This window comes from Histoplasma capsulatum, genomic scaffold (assembly GCF_000149585.1).
Source record: "Histoplasma capsulatum NAm1 scaffold_1 genomic scaffold, whole genome shotgun sequence".
NCBI classification, from domain to species: domain Eukaryota; kingdom Fungi; phylum Ascomycota; class Eurotiomycetes; order Onygenales; family Ajellomycetaceae; genus Histoplasma; species Histoplasma mississippiense.
In genome coordinates, this window is record NW_001813982.1 from 5,738,680 (window position 1) to 5,765,540 (window position 26,861).

Here is a 26,861-nt window from a genome sequence, read left to right on the forward strand (position 1 = left end):
AAGGCATGTATAAAAACAAGAAGAAAAATATGGCTCCAACAACTCGATCTACACGATCCTCCCAATCCTCGCTCTTGTTATCAAACAGAGTAACCTCTACGCGACAACGCTACCATCGGTGGACGGACGAAGAGCTCAACTTCCTTGCTTACGGCCGTGCCCGCCGCTGGTCATATGCCCGAATCCAAAGGACACACTTCCCGTCATACACAACGAAGTCAATTAACGAGGCTTACTTACGTATACCCATAGAAGAACGTGCACGCCGTGCGTCAATTGTTGCTGATTCGCTGGCCGTATCCCGCAACGCCTCTCAAATTGAAAAACATATACGCTCAAACCCCATACGGGAGACGAGATACTTTTCTCGTCCCTTGCTTCAGCTAGAAGGCAACCTTGAAGCTCCTAGACCATCTCTCGTTAGACAAGAGAGAGACAACAGTTCTCTGAAATCCACCAACGGGGCTGCAGACCGGTATAACCTTCGGCCAAAAGGATCTAGAACTACCAGATAGCTAAACCACGGTGCCTGGTTAACCGACTTTACTTTCCTCACTTCGTCAAGCCGTACAAAAATCACCTAGAATCATACGGGGTGCCAGATAAGGACTACATTGCTCCATCTCACTCGTCTACGCCAGAATCATCAGATCTCAGTCCTTCCGACGTCTCAAGCCTGCCGAGTGCCGCATCAAGCCTAGATCTCTTTGGCTTGGAAGCACGTTCCATCAGTCCATCGGACTGTGCCTCTTCTGTTGCCCCAAGTCGGTCCAGCGACGCGTCAACTTCAGAATTTTTCAGTTGTGACTAGCCATCCACCAGCGCCATGACCGACATTGCTAAGTTTGAGCAGTTTGGCTTAAATACGTTTTACAATGCCATTCCGACATTGGATAATGCTGGTGATTGGTTCCAGTGGAATCAGAAGGTCAATGAGTTCATCCGAATATCCACTGTCGCCGATGATGGAGCAACTCCGCCGGCGGAGGAAGAGGAGGCGCGGCAGTGGACCCATCGCCAAAAGTTCTACTCTGCAATGATCGCGGCCAAGCTGACGCACAATGCAGCACAACGAATCAAAGCCTCTGAGATATCTCAAGTTGAGACCCTCATCAAAGCAGTAAAGAATAACTTCAAACCGGAGGGCACTGGAACATACGTCAATCTCCAGCGACAGTATATGTCCCTTACAAGAGAGAAATGCGGAAGTGCGCAAGCCCTAGGAGCCGAGATCAGAAAGATCCACGCTGAAAAGCTTCTACTCGATCCAGACTGCGTAACCTCGGAAATCGAGCGAACATTCTTCTTCATGCATGCACTTGGGTCCAGAGTATGAAAGCTTCCGCGACCATATATTTAGACAGATGGACCTTGTTAATGAAAGGGACCCGAATGGAACCGTTACAAAAGCAGCACCCTCATTCGACTACATTGAAAACAAGGCAATTGAGGAAGAGCACAGAAAGGGCCAACTAGGCAGACAACCCACTGAGGCGCGGGCGCTTCCTGCTCTCGCCCTAGTACGAGGGCCAGGCGAGAAGAAAGTTATACCGTCATCAGACGGAAACACATGTCGAATTGAGATTGATAATGTTCCGTATTGCTCATTCTGCCGAAAACCTTACCATAGAGACTCGGGATGTTTCAGCAAGAACCCCAGACTAAAGGATCAGAAGAGAGATGGAAAGAAGCCAAGGCCGAAGCCAGGCAGTTCCTCTCCAGCACTGAAGTCGCTGAAGAGGCAGCCCACCACTGACGACGAAGACGACGATGTGGGTGGCCCGAAGGACTCAAAGAAACCCACCTTCATGGCAATGAGGGTCACAGAAGAAGACGTCAATGCAGCATTCGGAAAGGACATTGAAGGGAACCTTGCCGTTACTGGCCACACCCTCGCAATGATGGCTACAAAGACTCTCTCGATCCACGACGCTTGGATTGTCGACAGTGGATGTGCTCAGCACGTTTGCAATAATAGATCGAAGTTTGTCCAGCTGAACAATTATTGTGGGCCGCCGCTCAGGAGTGTCGATGCCTCGACGGCCCCACTGGGAGTGGGAACGGTGAACATCCTCTGCAGCGTACGAGACAGGAGGAAATGGCTTGTCCTTGACAATGTCCTATTTGTCCCATCAGCACACGCAAACCTTATATCCGTGATGCAGCTGCTCAAACGAGGAGCCAAGGTTGAGTTTTCAAGTCAAGGTGCACGTATTCGCAGCAAATCAAATGGAAGGAATCTTTACACCGCAAGCCAGTATCAGGGGGTCTATGCCCTCGATCTATGGACCAGTCTCACTTTTCCAGCTTACCATGTCAGTCCTCAAATGAAGCTCTGGCACAATCGGCTGGCTCACATGAGCGATACAAATTTACGACATCTTAAAAGGCAAGCCTACGGCGTAAGAGACGTAGAGCCGAGGCAGCCATGCAACCCATGCCTCCAGGGCCGAATGATCGAGAAACCCCACGGTCGCTCAGGACCGCATCGAAGAGGTGAATACCCAATGGAACTTCTTCATATCGACGTTGCAGGACCATTTGATGAGGGACTCGACGGCAGTTGCTATTGGCTCACCATCGTCGACGATTCAACCGGCTGGATAGAGATCGTCCCCATACCACGACGGCAAGGATTTGTCATTGAATCACTCCGCTTCTTCATCGACCACAACGAACGTCCTGAACGAAAATGCAGACGAATACGCCTCGACCGGATCCCTGAACAAGTGGGAGAAGAAATGAAGTTCACACTTTTCTCTCGGGCAATTAGGGCCGAGGTCACAGGCGTGGATCAACATCAGCAGAACGGCGTTGCTGAAAGAGCCCATAAGACAATATATGATCGAGTTGGACCCACACTGGCCCATGCAAAACTTCCGTTCAAGTTCTGGCCGGAGATAGCACGCACTGCAGCATTTCTCTCCAACCGGTCGCCGTCATCAAGGCTTAACATGACACCGTACCAAGCGTGGTACGGCGAGAAACCTGACCTGTCACGACTGAGAGTGATTGGATCCAGAGGGGAATACCTGATCCCACCCAAGCAAAGGAAGAAGCTCACGGAGCCAAGAACAAGGCCATGCATCCTGCTAGGCTACGAAGGAAACACCAACTACCGTATCTTGCTGGAGGACGGAAGAATCGTTGGCACTCCAAATGCTGAATTCCATGAAATCCTTACAAATCCCTCCACGCAGACTATAGAAGACGTGGGAGCCAGACTGAACGGCTTACCTGAGGCAACGGCTGCTGCCGCAGGGGGGAACAAGACGACAGGACTACTGGACCAACCGTCTGTAAGCATACGGCAAGCATCCGTACCAGCATCTGGACGCCAAGTGTCGATGGCAGCACCAGAGCGGATACTACGCCGGTCGAGTAACGAGAACTCGCAAGAACAAGTGTTGTCTCAATCGAGTGACGATGACTCGCAGCCTAATGTTGCTGAACAGGGAGATAGGACCTTGTCCCCGATATGGAGTGATGACAGTTTTGGATCATTTTCGGACTTTATACAGGATGATTTCCAGACGAGTGAGTCACTGACCGACGGCGACCAGCAACAGGACGACACTCAACAACGAGCGCTACCCCAGTCGAGTGACGATGACTCGCAGCCTACTGTTGCTGCACAGGGAGATAGGACCTTGTCCCCGATACGGAGTGATGACGCCTCTGGATCCCTCTCGGATACTATCCAAGACGATCTCCAGAGAAATGACTCACTGTCCGACGGCGACCAGCAACAAGGCAACGCTCAGCAGTATCAAGTTCAAGGAGGATGGCAACGATATCCAGAACTCCAACTTGACCGATCAGTCCATGTCGTGCAACAAGAAGCACTAGAACGACATCCTGAACTGAAAACCCGTGCCTTACAGACGACACAGGATACGTCTAATGATGGCGAGGAAGATCTTGCACTAATGAACATACCTGAAGGGAATACAATCCCAACATTCTTAACCATCGCTGCAGAAGAAACGGAACCCTTTGAGCCCAAGACTCTTCAGCAAGCGAAGAACGACGCAAGCTGGCTTGAATGGGAAAAGGCAATGCTTGAAGAGGTCAACTCGCTCAAACAAAACAAGACGTGGGAGCTTGTTGACCCTCCCAAGGACCGACGGACTCTGAGCGGAAAATGGGTCTTCAAGCTTAAACGTGGACCTCATGGGGAAGTCATCCGTCACAAGGCTAGATGGGTAGTGAGAGGGTTCACGCAAAAAGAGGGTGTCGACTATGACGAAACCTTCGCTTCAGTCGTCAAGCCAATGAGCTACAAAACGCTCTTCGCAATTGGAGCGGCTCTGGGCCTTGAGATTGAACAAATGGATGTCAAAACGGCATTCCTCTACGGCGAAATTGACCATGAGATCTACCTCGAACAGCCCCATCTCGTGGCAGATGGCACGCCAAGGGTCTGCAGGCTCCGGAAGGCGCTCTATGGTCTTAAGCAGGCTCCTCGTATCTGGTACCAAACTCTTACAAACTTCCTGCGCGGTCTCGGCTTCGAGCCAATCAACGCTGATCTTGGAATATTCGTGCGGAGCAACATGTATATCGCGGTGTACGTCGATGATCTCTTGATTGTGGGGCCAAGTATTGCCGAGATAAAAAGGATCAAGAGAGCCCTCAGAAACCGTTTCCACATGACGGACCTCGGACCGCGCACCTATTATCTTGGAATGTCCATCCAGCGAGACCGCCAGAACAGGATACTGTACCTGAGCCAAGAAGCCTACATCGACAAGGTGATTCATCAGTTTGGAATCAACGATTGTGCTCCCGTCAGCACGCCCATAGAAACCTCACCACTACCGGACAACAGCCCAGGATACAGCTGCCCCCGGGATCGAAAAGTTGAATATCAACGCATCGTAGGATCTCTCATGTACATTATGCTCGGAACCAGAGGAGAATCGCATATGCGGTCTCTATAGCGAGCAGATACCTGGTAAATCCTGGACCGCAACACATAAAACTTGCTCGGCGCATCCTACGGTACCTCAATGGCACGAAAGGACTCAGACTCACCTATAAGGGCCACCCTCAAATGCTGAAGGGCTTTACGGATGCTGACTGGGCTGGCTGCCGCGACACACGACGATCAACGGCTGGATACCTCTTCAACATCGGGAGCGGGGCAATCAGTTGGCAATCCAAACGTCAGAACATTGTCGCTCTATCAACCTGCGAGGCCGAATTCCTAGGACAGACACAGGCAACCAAGGAAGCGATCTGGCTGAGAAGGCTACTCAACGAGTTGAATATGAGCCAAGGAAAAGCCGCAACGATCATCTGTGGCGACAATCAGGGAGCCATCGCTCTGTCATCGAACCCACAATACCACTCACGTACAAAGCATATGGAAATACAACGTAAATGGCAAGGGGAAGTCCAAGATGCAGGAACGGTTGAATTGAAGTATATCCCAACTGCGGAACAAATTGCTGATGGGTTCACCAAGCCTCTTGCGCGAGACAGGTTCGAATGGTTCCGGAGAGGGCTTGGCATCGAATGATTCTCGCAGCCTGTGGGCCTTGAGCAGAAACGAGACACATGGGCACCCTTTCCTTCGTTCTTAAGGTTTTCCTTCTTGAAAGTTTTTTCCTTTTGAAAAAGGTTTTAACGGGGCCTGTTACGATCACCGTGATGAATGATCACTGGCAACCTTGATGGTTGCCATCGAGTGGGAGTGTTGAGTATCACGGTTGTTGAAACACGTGTAAGAGATCTGAAACTCTTACATGTAACTATCTGTATATATATTGAGCATTCTGCCTCGGCTAGAATATACAGAATAGAATAGAACAACAACAATGAACATACTACTATCACTTGTATCTTAATAGGGGAAGTAAGACCCTCGGGGAATGCCACAGTTTTGAACTATTAGCCACCATAGTAAAATCCCTTGAGGAGGGCCAAAATCTCAGTGGACAAGGCCACAAAATTAAAAGTTCATAGGGAGCCAACACTCATCAGGGATGACACGATGCTGAGTGGAAAGGCCACAGAAACAATGCCCATGGGGAATGTCATATTTTTTAAGTGAAAGGCCGCTGATAATGACAATCCTTGAGGTGACAAGTCACTTTGCCGCAGCGCATGCTTGGGCCACAATCTGCAATCTGAAACCCGGCCCACATAATCTTGATTCGCAATTGAATTCAGCCACGCAATCTGAATTCATTGTCTTTGTAATTACAGAATATATACAAAAATTATATTTTCAGAGTAGATCTGCAAAGACTACAGTCTCAGTTTGTAAAGAAAATATAGAAATTATATGAAAAAGATTACTGGTTGAAATATTCACAGTTGAAAATAAAGAGATTGTATAACTTAGATATAATATTAATATAATAAGAGAAGATTTTAGATGTAGTAGAATAGATTTTTATGTACACAAGACTGCTCTAATACAGAGAATAGTTCCTGTCGTCTAGACAGACTCAACTTGAAGAAGCTAGAAATACAGAAGAAAAGTTTCATTGTTTCACTTTTCATCCCTTTCTTTCATAGGTCTCTGTTCAACCCTGATTCATGAAGTTCAGTTAACCTAACTTTAAAGTCAGCTAACTCATTGTCAAGATTTTGATTGAGTCTCTCACCTACCTATTTTAAGATATCAAACAATGTTTACTTCTTGTTGAAAGAAGTATCAAAACAGAGAAGGCTTTTTTCTTTTATCAGCCGAGTTAAAAGATGACTTCTTCAGATCTGACTGAGAGCTTCTAAATAGCGAAGCTGGCTTGACGATCTCAGAATGTGGTTTCTTTGTTGCTGGTGTGTAACAGGCAAAGGGTGATCTCTCCAGATCCGACTGGGAGATTCCAAACAGTGAAGCTTTCTCAGTGGTCATCTTGACACTCTCAGAATGTGGTTTCTTTGTTGCTGGTGTGGAACAGGCAAAGGGTGATCTCTCCAGATCCGACTGGGAGATTCCAAACAGTGAAGCTTTCTCAGCAGCTGGCTTGCTCTTAGAGGGGTTCATTGTCGCTGGTGTGGAAAATGCAAAGGGTGACTTCTTTATATCTGACTGCTTAGCATCTGGTGCTACAAGTATGGGAGAAGTTGAAGCAGAATCAATAATATCAGCGTTCTCCACAAGAGAACTTCCATCGGTGCGAGTTTGATAGATATCCATGGCTGTAGCAAATTTAAATCAATTGATGAAATAGAGTGATTGAAAGAAGCATGAGTTGCTCCATAAACTTCAGAATTATGAGAGGATTCATATATATATGTCAAACAAGCTTATAGTTTGTGGCTTTTGTGATTTGTGGCCCTCAATTGAGGGCCACAAATTTTGTTCATGGGGTGGTGGCCCAATGATTCAGTGGGCATTCGCTCATTATTTATTCATCCAACTGGTGATCAGTCATATTGTGAGAATATGGACCATCCAAATTTACTGAGATTGCACTGCTGAAAATGAATGAAAATAACGCTGATATCAAAGCTCGCCGTCGTGGCACGCTGTTTCCGCGCAGCGACCTAGCCTCCCAGTCTTCCGCGCCAAAACGCCTGTTATTGGGCACGGAGCCTTTGGAATTTTTGCAAAGGCCACAGAAGCTTCGTCGCATGATTCCGGTAAGCTCACAGCCTTACAGCTGAGGACAACCCATGGAACCGATTCCAACGGTCTTTCAAATTATCTCAAGCAGGACAGGGTATTCTTGTTTACAAAAGGAGCGCCCCATTTGATGAGAGGATTTTCAAGGAGATAAAGGCCAAGGATAAGAGTTGGCTGTCAAAGCTGCAACATGTATCCCACAAGAATGTTGTGACGCTACACGAGGCAATGTATCATGATGATATTATCAACATCTTTTACGAGGTTATGGATGTCTCTCTGGCGCAGATATTTCGAACACCAATCGGGCCTCTCAGCCAATTTGAAGTCGCGGCGTTTTGCAAGGAGATCCTAGAAGGGCTGGATTATATTCATAGTCACTTAGAGCTGGTTCATGGGGACCTCAGCTCTGAATCTGTACTGCTATCTACAAAGCCCCCAGCAGTTAAAATTGGTATGCTTCCTCCATTTATTGGAAATGGCAGAGCTGACGAAGCTGTAGCCAATATTGCTGCAAGCATGCTTAGAGAGACAAATCCCGGGACAGCACAGTCTGACCTCCAATCAATGGGCCAGATAATTGTTGAATGCTTGGAGCCGGAGACGGCTTCGCGACATGGAAACACTCTCACCCATGACAACTGGGGAACCGATCTTCGCGAATTTCAATCTTTGACTAAAAAGAAAACAGCCAAGGAGCTGCTTAGGGTAATAAGAGACTTCATTTGATTTCTTATGAATGTAGCTAACTGCCAGCGTAGCATGAATTTCTCCAGCGTTCCTCGGGTCCATCCTGTCTCAGACGGTATATCCGTGCTGCACGTGAGTCAGCTCCAAAGGACATTGAGATTCCACCTGAATGGGTCAAATATTAGTGAATTAAATGGAGGGCAGCGCATTTGATGATGCATATATAGCAATAAAACAATTGTTACATGAAAATTTTCAATAATCAACAACCAAAATAGACAATTTAAGATGGAGGTGCACTTTGGGTTCGGCGTGATCGGGTTCAATGTGATCGTGATGTTCTTTCTCTTCTCAAGTGCAGCAGTGATTTCTCCAGTGCCACAATGTGCTTGTCCTTCTCCTCCAAAACTATTTTATACTTCTCCTCCATCTGAGATTCAAGAACCAGAGCAACATCTGTAAGCCGACGGGTATGTGATTTGAATTGACTTTCTTCAATGACCATGGTGTGTACCAGTTCATCAGTTAGGTCGATTTTTCTCTGTGCATGATGCAGTTCAGTGGCAGTTTTCCGACGAAGATCCTTTCTCCCAGGCAAATGCTCTTTCAGCGACCACTTGAGCAGCATGGGTCCGTACAAGCTCACAGTGCAATTGCATGTTGGCCTGGGTCGTCTTTGCGCGGGATGCTTTCTCCGTTTGAAGCTGATCCCGTGTGAGCGAATGGACGGTGCACTCCCGGCTCAATAATTGTCTGTATCTTGTGTCGGTATCCTCAAATCCGGTGACCAATGTTTGGAGCCGATCTCGCTCCAGTTGAAGCTGATTGATGGGTATGTTGGTCTCGACGGGCTGCTCCCATCACCTGGTAAAGATTGTTTTGTAGCTGAAGCACTTGTTCATGGACGCAGCACAGTCCATCTTCACTTGACCAAGATGCTTGTGTGGACAGAGTCATTGATTGCTCGTTTTCCATTCTTTAGAATGTTTCTTGAAGTGAAATAAAAAAGTCTCCTCCATTTGGAGGAAACAAAAACAACAAGAGTAGCTTGATCAGTTCCTGGTTATATAGTTTTACATAAGCGCTGTGCTGTGATTTGAGGTAACTTATAATTAGAAGAAAATCATTTCCTCATTCAGTAAGACCTGCTTACAGTTTCTTATTGGCTCAACTGACAACACGCCAGCCTCTCAATCAAAATAGAAAGTCCTCTTTATCACCAATAGTGCTGGGCTTTGACCCTGTAAAATAAGTCACCGGGACATCACCCTGGCGGCAATCGCGATAGATCGTGAGCTGTGCCGCATTTGCTAAGATAAAAATGGCATAGGTTCATTATTCAGTGGGGCTGCTAAGAATTCTCTAAATGATCGACGGGTCCAGATCTGATCCCTCCAGGGCATAAGCGCGTAGAAATGAAACTTCAGCAACCACTCAACATTCAAGAACTACAAGTAGATGCCCACTTTCAAGACACGATGGCTTGCTGTGAGATTGATATCTTGTGAAATAGTGGGCTAGCGCGGATGGAAGACATAGGGGCTTCATTGAGAAATACGGAAAATGCGGCGCGTTTAGAGGAGATCAAACATAAATAGATGGAAGAGCGCTGTTCTGTCAGACAGAGCACATTTACAACCACAGTGATGGCTCAAACAAGATTATGGTCACTTGAAGAGGAGGCCATTCTGCTTTATTTTGTGTCACGAAAGATATGCCATGAGGCTGTGGCAGAATTGCTCCGGCGAAGAGGATATAGTCGAACCCCACCTGCAATCAATGCCAAGCTGACCGTAATACGAGCATTACATCCATACCTAAGTCCAAGCATACGTGACTGGGATCCTGGAGAGGTCAACCGATACATTGATCTGAGATTAGGCCATGATTATGTAAATGAATTGGTCAAATTCACTGTGGAGGACTCTGAAATCGTTGTTAGAGTAAGTAGTACTGATATCTGCTAGTAAATGTCAGTTAACACAATTATCAGCATCACGGTGATCAAAGACTCCTCCAAGTTCAACACCGCTTATTGACCGGACGCATCGGGTGACCTGTTCGGCATTACATGGGGTATTTGATGAGGAAGATGCCAGGTTACGCATGGACAGAGGAAGAGACTGCGGTTGCAGTATATTTTGCATCACAGGGTGTTTACCAGAGAGCAATCTCTGACTTGCTCAAACAAAGAGGATTCTCTTGAGGACTTCTCGGTATCAGCGACAAGCTGATCAGCATACGTAGAAGTTCCCCGGAGCTTGGTTCATCCCGTCGGTGGAATGAAGATGCAGTTGATCAATTTCTGGACAATCTCTCCATCAGCAATTCAAGTATACCTAACTTGCTGAATCCTTCGGAAGCTGATCAGATTATTGTAAACAAGGTGTGTAAGAATTTCTAAAGAGGCCTATTATAAATAGCTAGCTAACATTGTAAAGTACCAAACCGGTCTCGATTTGGCTAAAATATATGCACTCCGGAGGGTATTAAAAGAGGACCATGTCAAGGTCAACTGCTTGAAGTGATGGACAAGAAAAGATTATTGTGTTTTGAGAATGTCTTAAGTTGTTAACTGTAGTTAATCACGCAGCAGTTCAATTGAATTTTCTTCTCACAATTTCATCTACAGCTATATTCCCACAAAATACAATATAGATAAGATAAAAGCAACTCTTCGCATTTTCCATTCTTCAAGTTAAGTTGCAGAAAGTGGTGGTTCTTCAAGTTTCTGAAGAGCTACAGTCACTTCTGCAGTCCACGGGCCCAGCCGTTCCATGTAGTGAACCAATCCTTCAACAAGGCTTTTGATTGAAGTAAGCAACATATCCCTCTGAATAGAGAATCTGCCTTTCTTACCTCTTCATTGAGCGAAGTCTGTATCAGAGTTAGACATTGAGACACTGTCATAAAATCTGTTCTAATTTAACTCACTCTGCATGTAATTGCACAAGTTTATCCATTGTCTTCATTGAATCTTCAAATGCACTGTTTGAAAGTGAGTGTGAGAATTTCAGATCTTATTTTTGAATCTTGCCTACCTCTTCACTGATCATAGCCTGGAGCAAGATTAATTATGGGAAATAATGATCAATCTTGGAGTTTACTTACTCCTTTTGTGTTTCCGCCAGCTGTACCTCCAGAGTTTGAGTAGTGTCCATAGGACAAGGAGTTGTGTTAAAATTCAGAGATTGTGGCAACTCAACTTCAAAGAGATCTGTATTGCTACACAAATTTTGTCCGAAATCACTGGGAGCATTATCCTCGAAATCACGAAGTAGTTGTTCAAATTCCTCTTCAGTGAAAGTCGCCATTACAAGGTAAAGAATATTTGAAATTTGGAGTACAGTGAAGACAGGATTGAGAAGTGCAGTGAAGAGAGGAAGCTAATGAATTGATATGAAGAGAGAAGAGTTGCTCTGGGGCGTGAGTATTTATAATGGATGAGGGGTTAGTTAATCTGAGGCATCGGCCAACTTATTGCTCCAAATTAGTTTTATGATCTATTTATTCCACCATTTGAAATTTGATAGCAAATTGAGCCAATCCCAATTGTACAATGTATATGTATATGTAGATACGCGCCAGGAGTCATTAAGAATAACCCAATCCCTGCAGTACAAATCAACAACTGTTGAGCGCATACATCCCGAGTATATCTGCGCGGCGCATCCATTGAGAATGGGCCAATGAATAGTGAGAAGAGTACTGGTACATATGACGCGGCAAAAGCATGTGATCTCCGCGGGTGATCGATGCTGGCTGCTTGGTTCTAGCTAGGCTGAAAGCGGAAAGGTTCCATTGTTGAAGGTTTTTGGGGTTTGCCGAAGGTTTATCGATCTCCCTGGCGTGGATTCGAAAATAAGGGATTCCAAAATAAGCATCACCTTCAAAAAGCTATTAATAAACTAACATAGAAGTATAAAGCCAGGAGCCTGTCCTTCAGAAGTGCTGGAACATAACTACTTAGCAGAAGACTTACAAAGTCTTATCATGGCCTTCTATGAGCCTCGTTCTCCCGACACGCCCCGTGGAACGTCCTTGGGCTCAATTGACTTCAACCGTTTGCGCTCTGCTGCCCCTTCTTTCTACATTCGTATGAACCGCGGGCCAGCATATCCGGTTACTATCAACCACGGAGTAGAAGCCACCTATCATACAGCTTCTCCCTCCACTTTTAGTGAGGAACATAGATTCTCCTCGAGGAATTCTTTTGATAATGATGTGTATCATGGTCTCCCATCCATCCGGAATTCAATTAATTCTCATGAGCCAGGGTCCTCTCCAGAGAACCCAATATATCTTGAAGGAACACAGGAAGCAGGTAAGAAAAACCTCAGATGCTCTTTGACTTTGCACTAATTACTTGAAAGAAAATGACCCGCGGCAAAAAAAAACTAATGAAAAAGTGACTTCACTGGACTCTGGTATGACCTCTATACATCTTCAACAAGAGGGTTGAATGTTAATATTTTACTAGACAACCTGAACTCAGACAATGCTGCGGTGTTTTGTTCTATATGCTTTGTTGCAGCTGAAGTGGTTTTGTTCTGTGGTCATGCTTTTTGTATCTCTTGCATGAATGAGCATGTCAACACCACATCAAGGCTTTCAGAAATGGGGACCATTACAATTTTATGTCCGATGTGCAGAAAACAGGTTATTGGGTATAAAAAGGAGTATGGGAAGAGAAAAGATGGGTTTTTTGATGTAAATCACAAATATATGCTTGCAGGCATTATTTTCTTCAGACAGTAATGATTGCCAATCAATCTATCTACCTATACAAGGAAAAGCCGTGGTTTTCTGTATAATGTATGACTGATTAACAAGCCACAATACCACCTGAATAAGTGGACAGTACACCCCGGCTGAACATTTATGCAACTTTTTCAAGTTCGCGGCCCGGCGCTGGAAGCACCCAGTAATATCGGCAATGGACCTATCATACCAGGACTGTTGCACCAGAGCAAGATAGTCATCACAGTAATATTCTACCCGAAACAAGGGGCAGCAGCAGTTGCAATTGGAGGCTGCAATTTCGGAGAAGCCAACATTAAAGGGAAATCCATCAGCAGAGTTGTTCATCAATATTTTATAGCTGCATCTATCACTCTTCAGCTTCTGCCGGGCTGTCTCAAGAAGGTTTAGAAGTTTTTGTTTCGTGGTTCGTATCTCTTTCTCAATCCTTTCTATAGAGTATTAGATTTGTATAAGAGCTCGCAAAGAACCCACACTTACCTGGAAGTGAGCCAGGTATAAATGCATTTACCAGCCTTAGAACTTCGGTACCAGGACGAAGGTACTGCACGCAGAGAGCAGCTATTCTGTGAAATTCCTGAAAGTGGGTTTGCCATCCCTCAGTCAAAGCTAACTGCAGTGCCTCCACGTCGCGTCTAAAGTCACTGCTCAGGGATTTGTAGATGAAAGCCATAAACGGCACAATGGTAGGCATCAACTGGTATTTCCTGGAAAGATGATTAAGCGTATGTTTGCTAACCGCGTCCAGGCCAACCTGGGTTGGTATTCTCTCCTGGTTCGGCTGCTTCCACCATTGGTAGTGAAGGGAGTAAAGAATCAACAGCATCTCTTGAATGTTCTCTTCCACCAGATGAATCTCATGCTTCTTTGTAGTTAAATCCGCAAAAATAGCAGAGGACTGAGATAATATCGTAGATGAGGCCCAACAAGGAATGATTTCATCAGGCGAGTAAATCACTAAAAGTACATCTCGCTGGTCAGGAGATGTTGTAGATTGATCACACAGATACTCCCGGGCGGCCCTAAGGATACAGAAATCATTCAGCATGTTTGCCTAGACGTATGTCAGCGAAATACATTGTATGACGACTTGGAGAGATGGCCTACCATGATAATACCTTCAATAATCTGTAACTTCAATGGGCATGTTGAGGTGAAATCAAGATTCAAAAAATTTAGAAAGGCAATTCTCAGTTTTCACATAGTCATATCATAGCCTCGTCTTTGGATTCGAGGGGACCTTGATTTTGCATGGATCTATGCAGAATTAACAATGGATCCTTTCCCCTTTCATACTAGTGGCATTATTTCATGAGATGAGAATGATGGGGAAAAGTCATTTGAAAAAATTGTCCTAGAACCTATCTAGAAATATGAATACAACCCCACCAGATCACCACCCAATCAATTTAGTTTTCCATTCAATTTACAAGTCAAGCAACATTTGTTCCCATCACCCCTGAACAGATTGAAAGCCACCAATGTTCATGAGAGAAAGCAATACCTTCTAATTCACTAGGCCATGAACAGGCAATCTTTCCTTTTGAAACTACAATAATGCCCTCTGAGGCGCCCAGTAGCCAGCTGAATCCTCAGAAGGCTGAAACGCAAGTTCTTGAAAATGGAGTCTTTTTTCAGATATGGTGATATCGCGAATCTCGTCGCGGACTGCAGCACTGGCTGAGACTACATGCTGTTAGTCCATTGCACGAAGATTCCAAAGAAGGGTGCATACCGGTCACAAGCATCTTGGTTGGCCACTCTTGCAGCTCTCTTACCAGAACGGTCTGTGGGTTTGCCTTCCCCACATGCTTCTGAATCCTTCTGGATGATTTCTCTCCCCACTGAAGGCAATCAGCATTATTTTTGACATACAGAGAGATATTTAGAATCTGTGAGAGGGTTAGCATCTCTGTGTGATGGATCTGAGAGAGGCCTACCAAAGTCTCATCATCTTCCACAAGCAGCTGGTCCATCCAATCACAAATCCACTCATGGCAATCTAGGACTTTCATCAGTTATAACACCAATAATGGAACATTTTTAATCCTTACACTGCTCTTCTACTTCCCAAACCACTGAGATTCGATGTTTGCGGACGCCACCGCCCCGCTCAGTCATTGCCTTCTGCTCTGATATGAAGCGTCGAAGCAGTTCGCGGACGTATAGAAGCTGGCCTGTGATTCCAATTCCAGTAGCGAACAATACCACCGCATCATACGAATACATATCCTCCCACAAATCCATCCCGAGACTCTCATATGGCCCATCCACAATGACTCTAAGGCGTCGATGGGAGCCCCCGGCCAGTGCTCGTGTGAATCCACTTTCCACCTTAGCAATTACGGAGACAGAAGTGCCATTTGGCCCATCCTCACTCCAGATAATGTTGAACGGATGGGATTGCGTAAAGGACCAGAAGCTCACAGCCGGAACACGCAGATATACATGCTGCCCTGGGCGGACCTTCCAAGCTCGTGGGGGACGAAAGGTGAGCTCCACGGCTCCATCTTTCCTAATTACATCTGCGATAGCGAGTGGCGAGGGCATATTGCGAAGGACAATGCGAACTATATGTAAAGCTGTCGTACCGGAGAATAATCCCGCCGCAAGGATCATGCAAATGGCATGAAGCTCGCGAAAATTGATAGGCTGCCCTAAATGGAGCCACACCATGATCAAAGTAGCAATACTGAGAAGGATATGGCTAGGGATGTAAAGATCATACGCCAACGAGCGAATCCATGGTTGCACAATCACAAAAAGTACCGCGAGTGCCACAGCAGCCTAGAATGTAAAATATGAGTAATGGATATGAATTATAGACAATAGTTACTTACCACAAAACCGTAACGAAACGCGCGGTCACCAAGATCAAACACTCTATCCCAACCAGAGATTATCACGTGCAGAGTTGACTGTACAACAGCCATAATACCGAAGGCTTTATGAAGAAGGCGGTATGCTTTGAGAGACACTCCAAGGAGCTCAGCAGCTAGGCTGAATTGTTGACCAAAGAACAGCGGAGTTACATGCAGTAGAGCAAGGGATCCAGCCCTTGAACCAGCTTCACGAAGGGTATTGACGCCCACAACATTACAAGCGAAAGTGCTAGCTAGGTGTAGGGCATGTAGAACTGCCCTGGATCGGGTGACAGGGCTGCAAAACCAACGACGGCGAAAAAGATACGGTGGCGGAGTTAGCTTAATAGTGATCCTTTGGTCGAGTAGACATGATATACCACTAAGGATATGTTGATGGAGTAGCAAGGCCGCAGCCATCCCGGCCGCTATGTAGGCGTAAATTTTTAAAATATCCATGTGAAGGGTGATTTTTTTAATTTTTGAGCAACAGAAGAGCAAGTGAGGAGCATATTAAAGCTGGTAGATATAAACACAGACAGACCCGGGATGGATGCGCTCACCTGAAAATAGACCCGGGATGGATGCGCTCGCCTGAAAATACACCCGGGATGGATGCGCTCGCCTGATACACCCGGGATGGATGTGCTTGACAGAATGAATATTCAATATAAATTTGGCGCTGGGGCATTTAAAAGATAGCAAAAAGAAGGCAATTCTCTTATAGTCACTAAACTTTACACATTGTTCCTCTTTTTCCAATTCAAGATGGATCATAATCAAGACTCAAAGCGAAGATACGAACGTTGGCGCATTGAACATGCTGTGAAAAAGAAGACAAAGCGTGACCGTGAGAGATTTCGCCGTGGAAAAATTTCACTTTTCAAAGGAGCAGACAAATTGTACCGAGATGGGCGTGATACTGGAAGACAGCGATACCTTTATATATGCATCCTAGAAAAGAAGAGTGACGATGACCCAGGAAAATTTTTTGAATATGTTTCTCATTCCGAAGACACATGGCCTCCAAGAAAGAAAGAAGTAGTGAGTAAAATCCACCTCACAATACAGATACATGTAATTAATCAAGAAGAAAGGATGAGCACTTTCCCCTCACTGAACACTGGCTGCCAGAGGATTTTGATCCTGAAGCGAAGGTGAGGGTAGACCGAACAAAGAAGTCGAATCGCCACTCTTTCGCTATATCAAATCCTCCACAGTTGAAAATCAAACCCACCGAGATAGAACTTGATGAGGGAAGTTCATCTGAAATAAGTTTGAGAGATGAAAATCCTTGATGTGATAAACATTGAGACCTTAGATAGGCTGAGCCAATTTATACAAATAATGTCAACAAATAAAGGAAGCTCAAAGTTGTACCAACTCTCCATACGATATTAGCACCCATTGCCTTGTTCCCATTTTGAGGTCCGGAAACATTGTAGCTTCTTGAATCCTCGTCGAGATATAATCAGGAAATAAAAGTTTTTGTTGAAAGCCTTGACGCGATGTGCTTCCTATAAAAATTAATTTCGCTCTCCGAAGGTCTGATGGAACGACTGTCGGAGGAACAATGGTAAGGTGGCCCTCATGGAGAGGGGGCGCGCACCAGATATCACTCTTTAGCCAAGGGGGGTTCAGGAGAGAGTCAACATCAAGAACACATGTGATTTCGGACGTCTCCGTGTCGAAAATGACCCCATACTTGTGTCCAACTTCTGATGCTATATCCCTGTAGTAAGCCGCGAATGCCCCCGGCGATAAATTTATCTTCATCCTGCACCATCCGAGATCTTGTTCTGTAATAGCAACATCTGTATGCAATCCAGCTGGGGTGACTCCTGCCAGAATCCTGATATGGCCGGTTGATGACACAGTCGCTGCTGGCCCATCGCGCATATCGGTATTAGTTGATTCAGTATAACTTTGCTCCACATTCATACCAGTATTGTGCATATCAGTATCAACTATGGTACGATGTTGTTCCACATTAGGGCAGGCATCTCGCGGTTCAAATTGCGGGAAGTATACAAGCATGAAGTTCCGCTTGACTGCGAAGGATGTCATTTGCGACCGAGGCACATCTCCTGGGTGCGAGTAGATGTTATCAAGGTAGAGATATTTCCTGTCTGAGTAATATGAGGGGCCATCTGTCATCCCACAATGGCTACCGATTGACCATTTCCTCAGCCCATTGCATGTGAGACGCGGATGAGAGGCATCAGTATCTAGGGCATCGTTGTTTCCATCCTGTGGGGGGCAACCATTGTCTCTAACGAAAGGCCCCGACCTTAGGATGAAGCCAACTGATGAAGAAAGGTTTTTGAATTGATTCCACAGAACCAGGGGATTTCCCTGGAGTTGAGAAGGTGGGACCTTATGCATTTTAAGCGGCAGAGATCCTGGAACTAGCCCGACGAAGTGCCGCATCGCCGCGAGAACCATTTGGCGATATGCCGACCAGAAGCCATAGCATTCCACATTCCGTTCTCGGCGGTGTGCGACCTCAGATATCTGGACATAGAAATCATGAGCTGGTTGTTTATAACATCGCTTCATCCCCTCCTGGACAGTGCCTTTGTATTTTGGAGGTTGAAACCTCCTTAAAAGCTTCACTATCGGGTCCAACTGTTTGGCATCCTTGATAAATGTTCGGAAGGAAGGGATGATGGTTTGAGTCTCCATCAATCGCCGATGAAGCAACTCTCGTTCTTCCGCTTTGTCGAAATGAGGAAACACCGCCCCATCCCCAAAGAGCTCATCAATATACTCACGATCATCCTTTGACAAGTAGGGGCAACGGCCCTCGAGACTGTCCACAGAATCAGCATCCAAAAGGTCAGGCCTATCGCCCATGATCCGATTCCACACATTCCAGATGTGACTTAGGCCGTTTGAGAGCTCCTAATCTGGGGTCAGTATTATGACAACACAAGATCCAGACAAGTTTCCACACACCTCGGGGCACCTCATTGGCAAGAGAAGGTTCAGACTGCCCATATTCCAGGATCGCCAGAGCCCAGGAAATTGATGCAGCTTGCTTAATGCATCACGGATTAGATAAGCCTTCCGGCTCCCTTTCTGAAGCTGGTTGAAATTCCGGTAATAGGTCGGATGCCCTGCCCATCTTGCCAACCATTCCCCAACCTTTGTTTCATCCCCCTGCTGCTGATGGTACATTACATTCCAGCAGATCTCTCCACTAGACAACTCTTGAGAGGCATCTCGATACTCCTGAAGGCTTCTGAAGGCCTCAGGAGACAGGCCATTGATTTCATAGAACTTGACAACCCACCACTGATCATTGGGGTCAAGCCATTCGGCTGCCGCTGCTTTGCGCACCCGTCCCTACAAGCCTTGAAGCATGCAGTCAGCCGGGAGATTTATGGCAACTGGAAGGGACCGACTAAGATTCGTCATCGAATTGTAACTCAGGATTTGCTCAAAACCAGCCTGATCAATGGCGACAGGTATCCAATGCTGAGGCTCCAGCCGGCGACACCGGTCTGTCTCAAACTTGTCCATCAACCATTTCACATTGGACTGGCTGACATGTCGAGCTACGACCCCCGCTTGTTCTCCGCCAAACTTTAGGTGTGCCAAATCAACCTTCGCTGACCCTAGCCAACACCTATCTTTCTCCACAGATAGATCGAGGACATCGGCCTCTGAGGCCATTGCTACAGCGGAATGATTAGTGAAAGATGATAGGAAGAAGGTGAACCCGGTGTTCGGTGTTTAGAGAGGGCTTCCCTCACTGTTGAGGATTATATGCTGCACAATCAAGGGGCCACGCATTTATCATGGCAAGACCGCACAATCAAAGGGCCACGCTTTTATGAAGGCGAGCCTCAACACGGTTATCGTGGCCTGTGGCCCGTGCCCGGTTTGCCAGGCGTGGCTTCAAATGATAAATAAGGCTCTGCAGCCGCCGCATTTATATCGCAAATCAAAACCATCATGCCACAGTGCAATCATATATCATGGTTGGAATTGGTTGAGGGAGAGGCTGGACCTCTCCTTGAGGCTGGATGGAGGATGGCACGTGTTGTAAATTTACAAGCGGACAACATTTCTCTCCAGTCCACCTATCCCAGAATTTTTGCAGACTGCGATCCAACGTGCCGCGCGGCGATACACACACCAAGCAGCTCCCAGTTATGCCACCGCCATGAGAGTGTACCAGTCCAGTGGCCTCACTCCTCATTTGACCCCTTTCATCTCATCCTTGCCCGACTTCTCTTTCTCTTCTGTGATGTCGTCTGTATCTTTGCAGATGATGTTGGAGGTCTGGAAGCTGTTCGATCTCTTCTGATGAAATGGGCAACCATCGGATCCGCATCCACCTTGCCAGGCACCATTCGCCCCCGCATCATCATTGTCACTGGGAAGGATAACGACAGCATCACTCAGGCGCTGTTGAACGGGGTTGATGACGAACCGTTTGTCTGGCAAGCGTGAGTCCTGATCTGTCAATGCTCATCTTACCCTGCTAACATTTTGCAGTGCAAGAGCTACCTCAGCTGCTCCTGTGTAGGTTCCAAGTCTCAAATTTTAATTTCTTCTTCTGACCCCGGACAGGTTGTTTCCATCCATCGATATCCCCTCTGTTGGTAGTTTCCAGGACGGCGGTATGAAACAGCGGCACAATAACCCAATTCGCTTAGGGCTGTCAGAAGTGCGGCGCCTGTGGCCGCGGACGCCAAAACCGCATGTTGTAATCTCCCTGGGTACGGGAACTGTCTCAAGGGTCCTGAAAACGTCGGATTCACGCAACATCCTTCTAGATGGATGGCTTCCTCGCATTTATCGCTCCTACATGTCTTCGTTTGATGGTGAGGAGACCTGGAATGAACTTCAGGGTGAGCTTGATGACCAATCCCGCAAGAACTACTTCCGCTTCAACCACTCCTTCACAGGCGCACGGCCGTCGATCGTTGACATCAGTGCGATGGAGAACATCTCTCAATCTATTCAAAAGAATCCGTCAGAAGCAGACAAGATGGAAGAGGCCCTTTTGACTCTTCTTGCTTCAAGTCTCTTCTTTGAATTGGACTCAATTCCAGAGTTTCAAAATGGCTTCTTTCTGTGCGTTGGGACTATTAGATGCTATGAACCAGCTCGGCTTATTATCAGAGCATTATTGGCGCTCCGACCAGCTCACCACGAATTTTACAAGGATGACATCAACCTGGGTCTCTATATAAGTGAGGATGACATATGTGTGGAATGTCAACGTTACTGCGGGCCTGTTCGATTCGCTGTTCGGCATCTCGAGGAGAAAATTACCATGACACTACGGTCTGATGGCACTGCGTTGTTGCTAAACGGATCTCCCAATGCTATTCAATGGTATATAGATGAACAAGGACTAGATGGGGTCTTTGGTGCTTCTAACCACGGAGCACCCTTCCGAGTCCAATGTGATACATGTGAGAGGAGATTGAATGGGAAGGAGAAGAAACGTAAATACATGTACACAAGATAGATGTTGCTCCAAATTGTCATTTTCCCAATCCTATTGTCTCTTCTCTAAGACTTTACTTAGTTCCTCGATACATTTTGACACTGTAGCTGACTGAGCTTCTATAATGACTTTTTGGTCCTCAATCTGCCGCTGAAGGTGTGCCACGAGGGGTTCATCCACAGAATAATTCAATGCAGTTTGAGATATGGCGCAGGAGCACGTAGGAGTGACATGGGCTGATTCATCAATATTTGTTTATACTGACTAGTAAGTAGTTAATAAGTGTTTGCTGCCTTTATTTTCCTCGTGATTCGCACCTTGTCTTGTGCACTCATAGTGAGCTTTTGAGATTTCTGATAATTGCTGATGTGCTGTGGATTATTGATTCAGAGCTGAAGCAGAGCAATCTTGCAAGCCTTTGTTCAATGAAAACAGAAGTGAAGCTACAAAGATGCCTCACTATTGATTCTTTTGTACTCAAACTTGAAGCGCAGTCATGGGCTTTCATAACAGAGTACACTAACTAGGATTGGTTAAGCTCCATTGTTCTTTATTTAGCACATGGGGAACTCGCGCCGCCATGCTTTCCTTGTTCTAACATACATAATATTATTGGCTAGCAGAACAACTCCAAAGGTTAACCGCCATGATTTCCTCTCAAACACAAACTTTGTAATCGAAAGCTCAATTCGCTCACTCCCCACAAATTATAAATGGTTCAGCTTCGCCAGAAGAAGCATGAGCGCGACCAATAGAAAGGCTGCCCGTGGCTTATTGTTTCCAGATGATGTAAAAGCCTCAGGTGGTGGCTGTGAAGGCGAAGGGGCTGATCTCCTAAATGCTCCTGTCCCTGTGTGCCATGGAGTCGTTGGAAACACGCCGGTTGGAAACACGCCGGTTGGAAACACCCCTGTTGAATTTAGATACCAGCCAGTTGATGGCGCGAAGCCACGCGACATCACTGGTGGTTGTGTTTCTTTAGCCGCGCCTGAAATGCCAAGTGCGCTTTCTCTCCTCACGTTCGCTAGAAATTCGTCCATATGTTCCCCCGGGTTGACTGCAAATACCATTCCTGCATGGCAGTGAGAGGAAGATACGTTCTGGCGGCAGAAAAACCACTGAGGCTCGAGAGTATTGACAGTCACGGACAGCATGAGATCTTCACGGTCAGTTGGGTTGAACTGCTTGAAACCTGAGTCCAGTTGCTGCAACGATGTGCATGGATGGATCAAGCTTGATTGAGTTAAGGTATGATTCAAAGCCTTAAACTCAAAAACAATCTTCTCCCCAACATCGGCATTGATATGCGCTGGTTCAAAGAGATATTCCCCTCCAGTGCCAACGGTCACTCGATGGGTGACTGGCTCGGTTATCTCAACAGAAATTGTTTGAGTGATTCTGTGACCTGTTAGGACTTTTCTTGAATGCATCACAGTTCACCAGAAGAGCATACTCCACCTCCAACACTATCGCGTGAAAATACAAGAGAAAGAAGAACAGAGTGGTTGTCACTATCGCGTGAAAATACAAGAGAAAGAAGAACAGAGTGGTTGTCAGCATTCTTGCAAAATATTTGAAAAAAATCAGATTATATTTCTGTCTGTGGAAATGTGCCCATCTTGATTCCCTAGCTGGCCATTTAAGAAGAAAATAGGCCACGGTTATCACCTCAATAAGTGTGGCCCGAGTATGGCCGACAGAAATGCAAGCATGGCTGTGGCTGTGAAAAAGAAAGGTGTGGCCTCTGAAAGAATATAAAATCTAACTGCATCACAAACTATCATCATCTATCATCTTTATTAAACACACTGCACATCCATCTTACACTTCTTTCCAAATAAAACTTTTTCCAAACAATGGCTGATATCACTTCCACTATCCCATCCAACCCCGGCGCTGGCGCTGATTCCACCCCTCCTGCCCCTCCTCCTCCCGTTCCTTCCGGCCCTGGTGCTGATTCCACCCCCCCCGGGGCTCCTCGTCGGCTTCCTTCCGCTTTCGCCTCCTTCATGGCACATCTTTTTCCGCCTCGTGAGGGATTCGATGATGACCCTCTGTCTGTGTATCATGAAAATGATGATGATGATGATGATGATGATGATGATGTTGATGTTGATGAAGATGAGGCTATGGATGTAATGCGCACTTTAACACTTAGCATCAAGGACCGCCTCCAGCTCGCCAAAGCAATTGTTGACCAGGCTCCTGAAAATGTGCACACTGTGCTCGCCATCACGGCTCCTCAGATGACGGCAGAAATATACGGAAAGGCGATTGCACGCGCCGCAGCGGCGGTAAACCCCGGCAAGTTCCACTCTGAGGAGGATAAACAATTAGGAAAGAATGCTCTTGAGAGTAAGCACCAGAAACTGTGAAACAGAACAAGTCTTTTGCACTAACCCTTTTAGAATTAACTCATGCCGTCACTTGGGCGAGGCAGTCCCTTGCGGGCCGATGGGATCCAGCCGATGTTCCGGTGGTAGAGGAACCCTTGGATAGATACCATCGGCATTGCCACATTGCGGCAACGCGGCATATAATAACGCTATATGAAGCATGCCAGGCCGGCCATCGAAGCAGCATTACTGATGCAATCAGGACAACAAATTATGCTGGTGTTTCACGAGATATTGCTAATGCGCTTAGCGCTCTCCATGATATTAATGAAAAAATTATGAGGCACAACATCATTCAAAAAAACCGTCGGTCCACGGGTAAAATCCGGATCCAGCCGTTTTTCGACCCATGGAGCTCCTCCGAGTCCGCAAAACTTCGAGCACTATGCAAGTCCCTACGCCTTCCTGAAGGATGGGCTGAGTTACCACCGGTAGAAAGATATACGTACTCAGAAGATCTCAGGATGTACTGGGTGCCACTTTGGCATCAGCTTACCCCACTAATAATGAAGTTGTGGGATGGAATTGTTAAAGGAGCATCAACTGAGCAACTTACACCAATACATCAGGAAGTTACTGCAAAGATCACTGAGTTGAACTCCAAAATCTCAGAACTGAATTCGCAAAATGAGCAACCGCCACAGTTACATCACATAAATGGATCAACTATTAGCGAGGCATATTTTCTCCTACATACCAACGTTCAGAATACAGGGCTCTTTCGAGAAACAAGAGCTAAAGTTGACAGCGCATTTGCTGAATTGGGATATCCAGAGACCTGGACTCCGCGTGCAACTACAGAGTGTCTTGTTTGTATGGAAATGATCATGACTGGTATAACAAGTTACAAACAATGCCCGACATGTCAAGTGAAGATTCACACAAGGTGCCAATCGCAATGGGCCCAGTATTATCGGGACATATCAGGAAATAGTGATTTCCCATGCCCACATTGGTAAGTGATGTACCCCTCACTTTGTCCTAGCAGCTGCTAAATAGCCTGTAGTCGAGCAATGGAATTGAATACAACCGTTTCGCCTCCAGCCCAAACAACGACCCAGACGGCAACCCAGATCTCGTCTCTCAGAAATATGGGGAAAAGACGAGTCCAGATCCCCCCCCGAAAGGTTTCACGATGCGTGCGACCTGGATACACAGTACATGGACAGAGAATCTCCCATATAAATGTATACGGCAACTTTGCTCAAGTTGTTGTGGAAAATGAAGATGGCAGCCGTGAGCTCCTCAACGCCACGCAAGCTGGTGGTTTGGCTGTTGTCAGAGCCGCCGAAAGCTTCCCAGAGGTTGGGAAAGTTGAATCAAGCGGGTGGAAAGAGCTGAGGTCCAAGGTTTCGGAAATGGGTGAGTATGGGATTTTATGGGTAGCAGTTTCATCACATTGGGACCCCACAAGTGAAAGATTGCCCTCGGTAGTATGCTGCTTCTACCACCACGTCAATGGAGTATATACGGAGAAAGTTGGTTCCCGCTCAAATATAGCAAAAGTACTCGGCAAAGCAGGAGACCTCATGATTGCAGAAGCTATTAGCGGGAAAGAGGATGTTGAATCTGTTGAAGAAGCAGTTGAGTTCATATACTGTGTGACGCATGAGCAGAGAGAGGAGTATTGGGATAGCCCACCCAGGCCCTCGTCGTCGCAAGCCCACAGTCAAGAGAGATGATGAAGAAGTCCTTTGAAACGGATTTAATCCCTAAGAGACACTCAAGACAATTGAAACAGGGTTCATGCCATGACAAGCAGGGAAGCCGGAAGCTCATATCCTCCTTATAGTTTGTGTTCAGACATTTCTTCTTCTTTTATTGTTTCTGCTTCTTTCTCTTGTTTCTTCTCTTGTCTCTGCAACTTGAGCCTCGCATCGTCGGGAAGCCAATTGTCTAGTTTCACACTAAGAATTTAAACTGAAATATTGATACCGGCATTAAGTATTGCCGCTCCATCTGTTAATTAAGAGAATAGAGACTCTCAGGGAGGCTAATAGTGACCAATGCCCCTAGCTCTCTCCTTAGCTCACTGCCCAAAGCCCAAGCAGTAGGGCTTGAAATTCAGTACACTAGTAAGAGTCTACACTTTTGCAGGGGCCTCTGTACAGAATATGTGGAGCCCAAAATTAGCTAGAGGGGAAATTTCTAGCAACACACGTGACTCAGGGGTAAACTTGTAATGCCTAACACACTCTGATTAAGCACCTGCTATAAATTTTTTTGAATGAAAGTCTGTTTTCCGTGTTCTTCAAAGTGCATTCAAACGGAACACCATGCCAGGGACGCGGCGTCTACTTCGCGAGGAAATTACTTACTCATCTGCTAAAGATAGAGAAGTCAATATTCTTCACCGCTTAAGCTATCCCAGCCAGGAAACTCAATTCTTCACCCTTCTCAATAAGAGGCGCAGCTGGATTAGAGCGATTGTTGCCCATCATTTGAACTTATCGCCTGATGCATGCCATGTTGCCGATGTAGACAGCTGGCTCCACGGAAGCTTTAATGTGTGTATTCCAGTCACTATTGTTAACTGGAAAGGAAAGCTGCAACCTGGAGAACGTGTCCTACTTCGACTTCCTCTGCCATATCGTGTTGGCGAGACTTTTCGGCCAGGAAATGCGGATGAAAAAGTTCGATGTGAGGCAGGTACTTATGCCTGGCTGGAAGACAACTGTCCAGATATACCAATTCCGCGACTGTATGGCTTTGCAATGTCCACAAGCGAAACTGTATGTGTGCAGCCTAAACTCTTTTTCATAAGTGACTAACCTGGGTATCCAGTTTACTCATACCGAAAACTTACCTCCTTTCACCCGCTGTATACACTTTCTACATCGCTGTCTACTGTCCATGCTTGGTCGCCCAGTTCCTTCACAGTATGTCCCGCAACCAGAGGGAGACATTTACTGGGTCAGGAATTAGACATTAGCTATTTGTTGATCGAGTATGTCGAAGAAGCAAAAGGGAAAATGCTATCAAACACTGGATTGAGAAGCAAGATGATATGAAGTTACGAAGCAATCTCTATCATGACCTTAGCCGGATTATACCTGAGACTTGCAAACACTCCTCTCCCGAAAATTGGATCTTTTTGTCATTGA

General features: G+C 46.2%; 11 protein-coding genes across 11 annotated transcripts; 7 read left to right on the forward strand and 4 right to left on the reverse strand.

Annotated features, from left to right (window-relative positions):
- Positions 1-826: 826 nt before the first annotated feature.
- Positions 827-5,524, forward strand: HCAG_01635 (hypothetical protein; the record flags this gene model as incomplete). The annotated part of the gene is made up of 4 exons (XM_001544538.1): positions 827-1,330; positions 1,365-4,570; positions 4,622-4,765; positions 4,885-5,524. The coding sequence occupies 4 exons, from the start codon at positions 827-829 to the stop codon at positions 5,522-5,524; spliced, it is 4,494 nt and encodes a 1,497-aa protein (XP_001544588.1).
- A 1,916-nt stretch (positions 5,525-7,440) lies between these two features.
- HCAG_01636 (predicted protein) lies at positions 7,441-8,457 on the forward strand (the record flags this gene model as incomplete). The annotated part of the gene is made up of 3 exons (XM_001544539.1): positions 7,441-7,599; positions 7,730-8,290; positions 8,359-8,457. 3 exons carry the CDS (start codon positions 7,441-7,443, stop codon positions 8,455-8,457), a joined length of 819 nt encoding a protein of 272 aa, XP_001544589.1.
- A 1,461-nt stretch (positions 8,458-9,918) lies between these two features.
- HCAG_01637 (predicted protein) lies at positions 9,919-10,800 on the forward strand (the record flags this gene model as incomplete). Its single annotated transcript, XM_001544540.1, has 4 exons — positions 9,919-10,215; positions 10,283-10,406; positions 10,636-10,658; positions 10,714-10,800. The coding sequence occupies 4 exons, from the start codon at positions 9,919-9,921 to the stop codon at positions 10,798-10,800; spliced, it is 531 nt and encodes a 176-aa protein (XP_001544590.1).
- A 327-nt stretch (positions 10,801-11,127) lies between these two features.
- Positions 11,128-11,586, reverse strand: HCAG_01638 (predicted protein; the record flags this gene model as incomplete). The annotated part of the gene is made up of 3 exons (XM_001544541.1): positions 11,128-11,149; positions 11,207-11,260; positions 11,384-11,586. 3 exons carry the CDS (start codon positions 11,584-11,586, stop codon positions 11,128-11,130), a joined length of 279 nt encoding a protein of 92 aa, XP_001544591.1.
- Positions 11,587-12,265: 679 nt separating this feature from the next.
- On the forward strand, positions 12,266-12,642 carry HCAG_01639 (predicted protein; the record flags this gene model as incomplete). The annotated part of the gene is made up of 2 exons (XM_001544542.1): positions 12,266-12,452; positions 12,602-12,642. 2 exons carry the CDS (start codon positions 12,266-12,268, stop codon positions 12,640-12,642), a joined length of 228 nt encoding a protein of 75 aa, XP_001544592.1.
- Positions 12,643-13,045: 403 nt separating this feature from the next.
- Positions 13,046-14,143, reverse strand: HCAG_01640 (predicted protein; the record flags this gene model as incomplete). Its single annotated transcript, XM_001544543.1, has 3 exons — positions 13,046-13,464; positions 13,514-14,087; positions 14,141-14,143. 3 exons carry the CDS (start codon positions 14,141-14,143, stop codon positions 13,046-13,048), a joined length of 996 nt encoding a protein of 331 aa, XP_001544593.1.
- Positions 14,144-14,582: 439 nt separating this feature from the next.
- HCAG_01641 (predicted protein) lies at positions 14,583-16,716 on the reverse strand (the record flags this gene model as incomplete). The annotated part of the gene is made up of 6 exons (XM_001544544.1): positions 14,583-14,709; positions 14,769-14,877; positions 15,088-15,820; positions 15,874-16,192; positions 16,458-16,519; positions 16,696-16,716. The coding sequence occupies 6 exons, from the start codon at positions 16,714-16,716 to the stop codon at positions 14,583-14,585; spliced, it is 1,371 nt and encodes a 456-aa protein (XP_001544594.1).
- Positions 16,717-17,262: 546 nt separating this feature from the next.
- HCAG_01642 (predicted protein) lies at positions 17,263-19,572 on the reverse strand (the record flags this gene model as incomplete). Its single annotated transcript, XM_001544545.1, has 4 exons — positions 17,263-17,618; positions 17,838-18,798; positions 18,853-19,226; positions 19,302-19,572. 4 exons carry the CDS (start codon positions 19,570-19,572, stop codon positions 17,263-17,265), a joined length of 1,962 nt encoding a protein of 653 aa, XP_001544595.1.
- A 360-nt stretch (positions 19,573-19,932) lies between these two features.
- Positions 19,933-21,382, forward strand: HCAG_01643 (predicted protein; the record flags this gene model as incomplete). Its single annotated transcript, XM_001544546.1, has 3 exons — positions 19,933-20,351; positions 20,401-20,427; positions 20,476-21,382. The coding sequence occupies 3 exons, from the start codon at positions 19,933-19,935 to the stop codon at positions 21,380-21,382; spliced, it is 1,353 nt and encodes a 450-aa protein (XP_001544596.1).
- Positions 21,383-22,099: 717 nt separating this feature from the next.
- Positions 22,100-22,557, forward strand: HCAG_01644 (predicted protein; the record flags this gene model as incomplete). The annotated part of the gene is made up of 2 exons (XM_001544547.1): positions 22,100-22,361; positions 22,445-22,557. 2 exons carry the CDS (start codon positions 22,100-22,102, stop codon positions 22,555-22,557), a joined length of 375 nt encoding a protein of 124 aa, XP_001544597.1.
- A 660-nt stretch (positions 22,558-23,217) lies between these two features.
- On the forward strand, positions 23,218-25,439 carry HCAG_01645 (predicted protein; the record flags this gene model as incomplete). Its single annotated transcript, XM_001544548.1, has 3 exons — positions 23,218-23,716; positions 23,770-24,712; positions 24,764-25,439. 3 exons carry the CDS (start codon positions 23,218-23,220, stop codon positions 25,437-25,439), a joined length of 2,118 nt encoding a protein of 705 aa, XP_001544598.1.
- Positions 25,440-26,861: the final 1,422 nt, after the last annotated feature.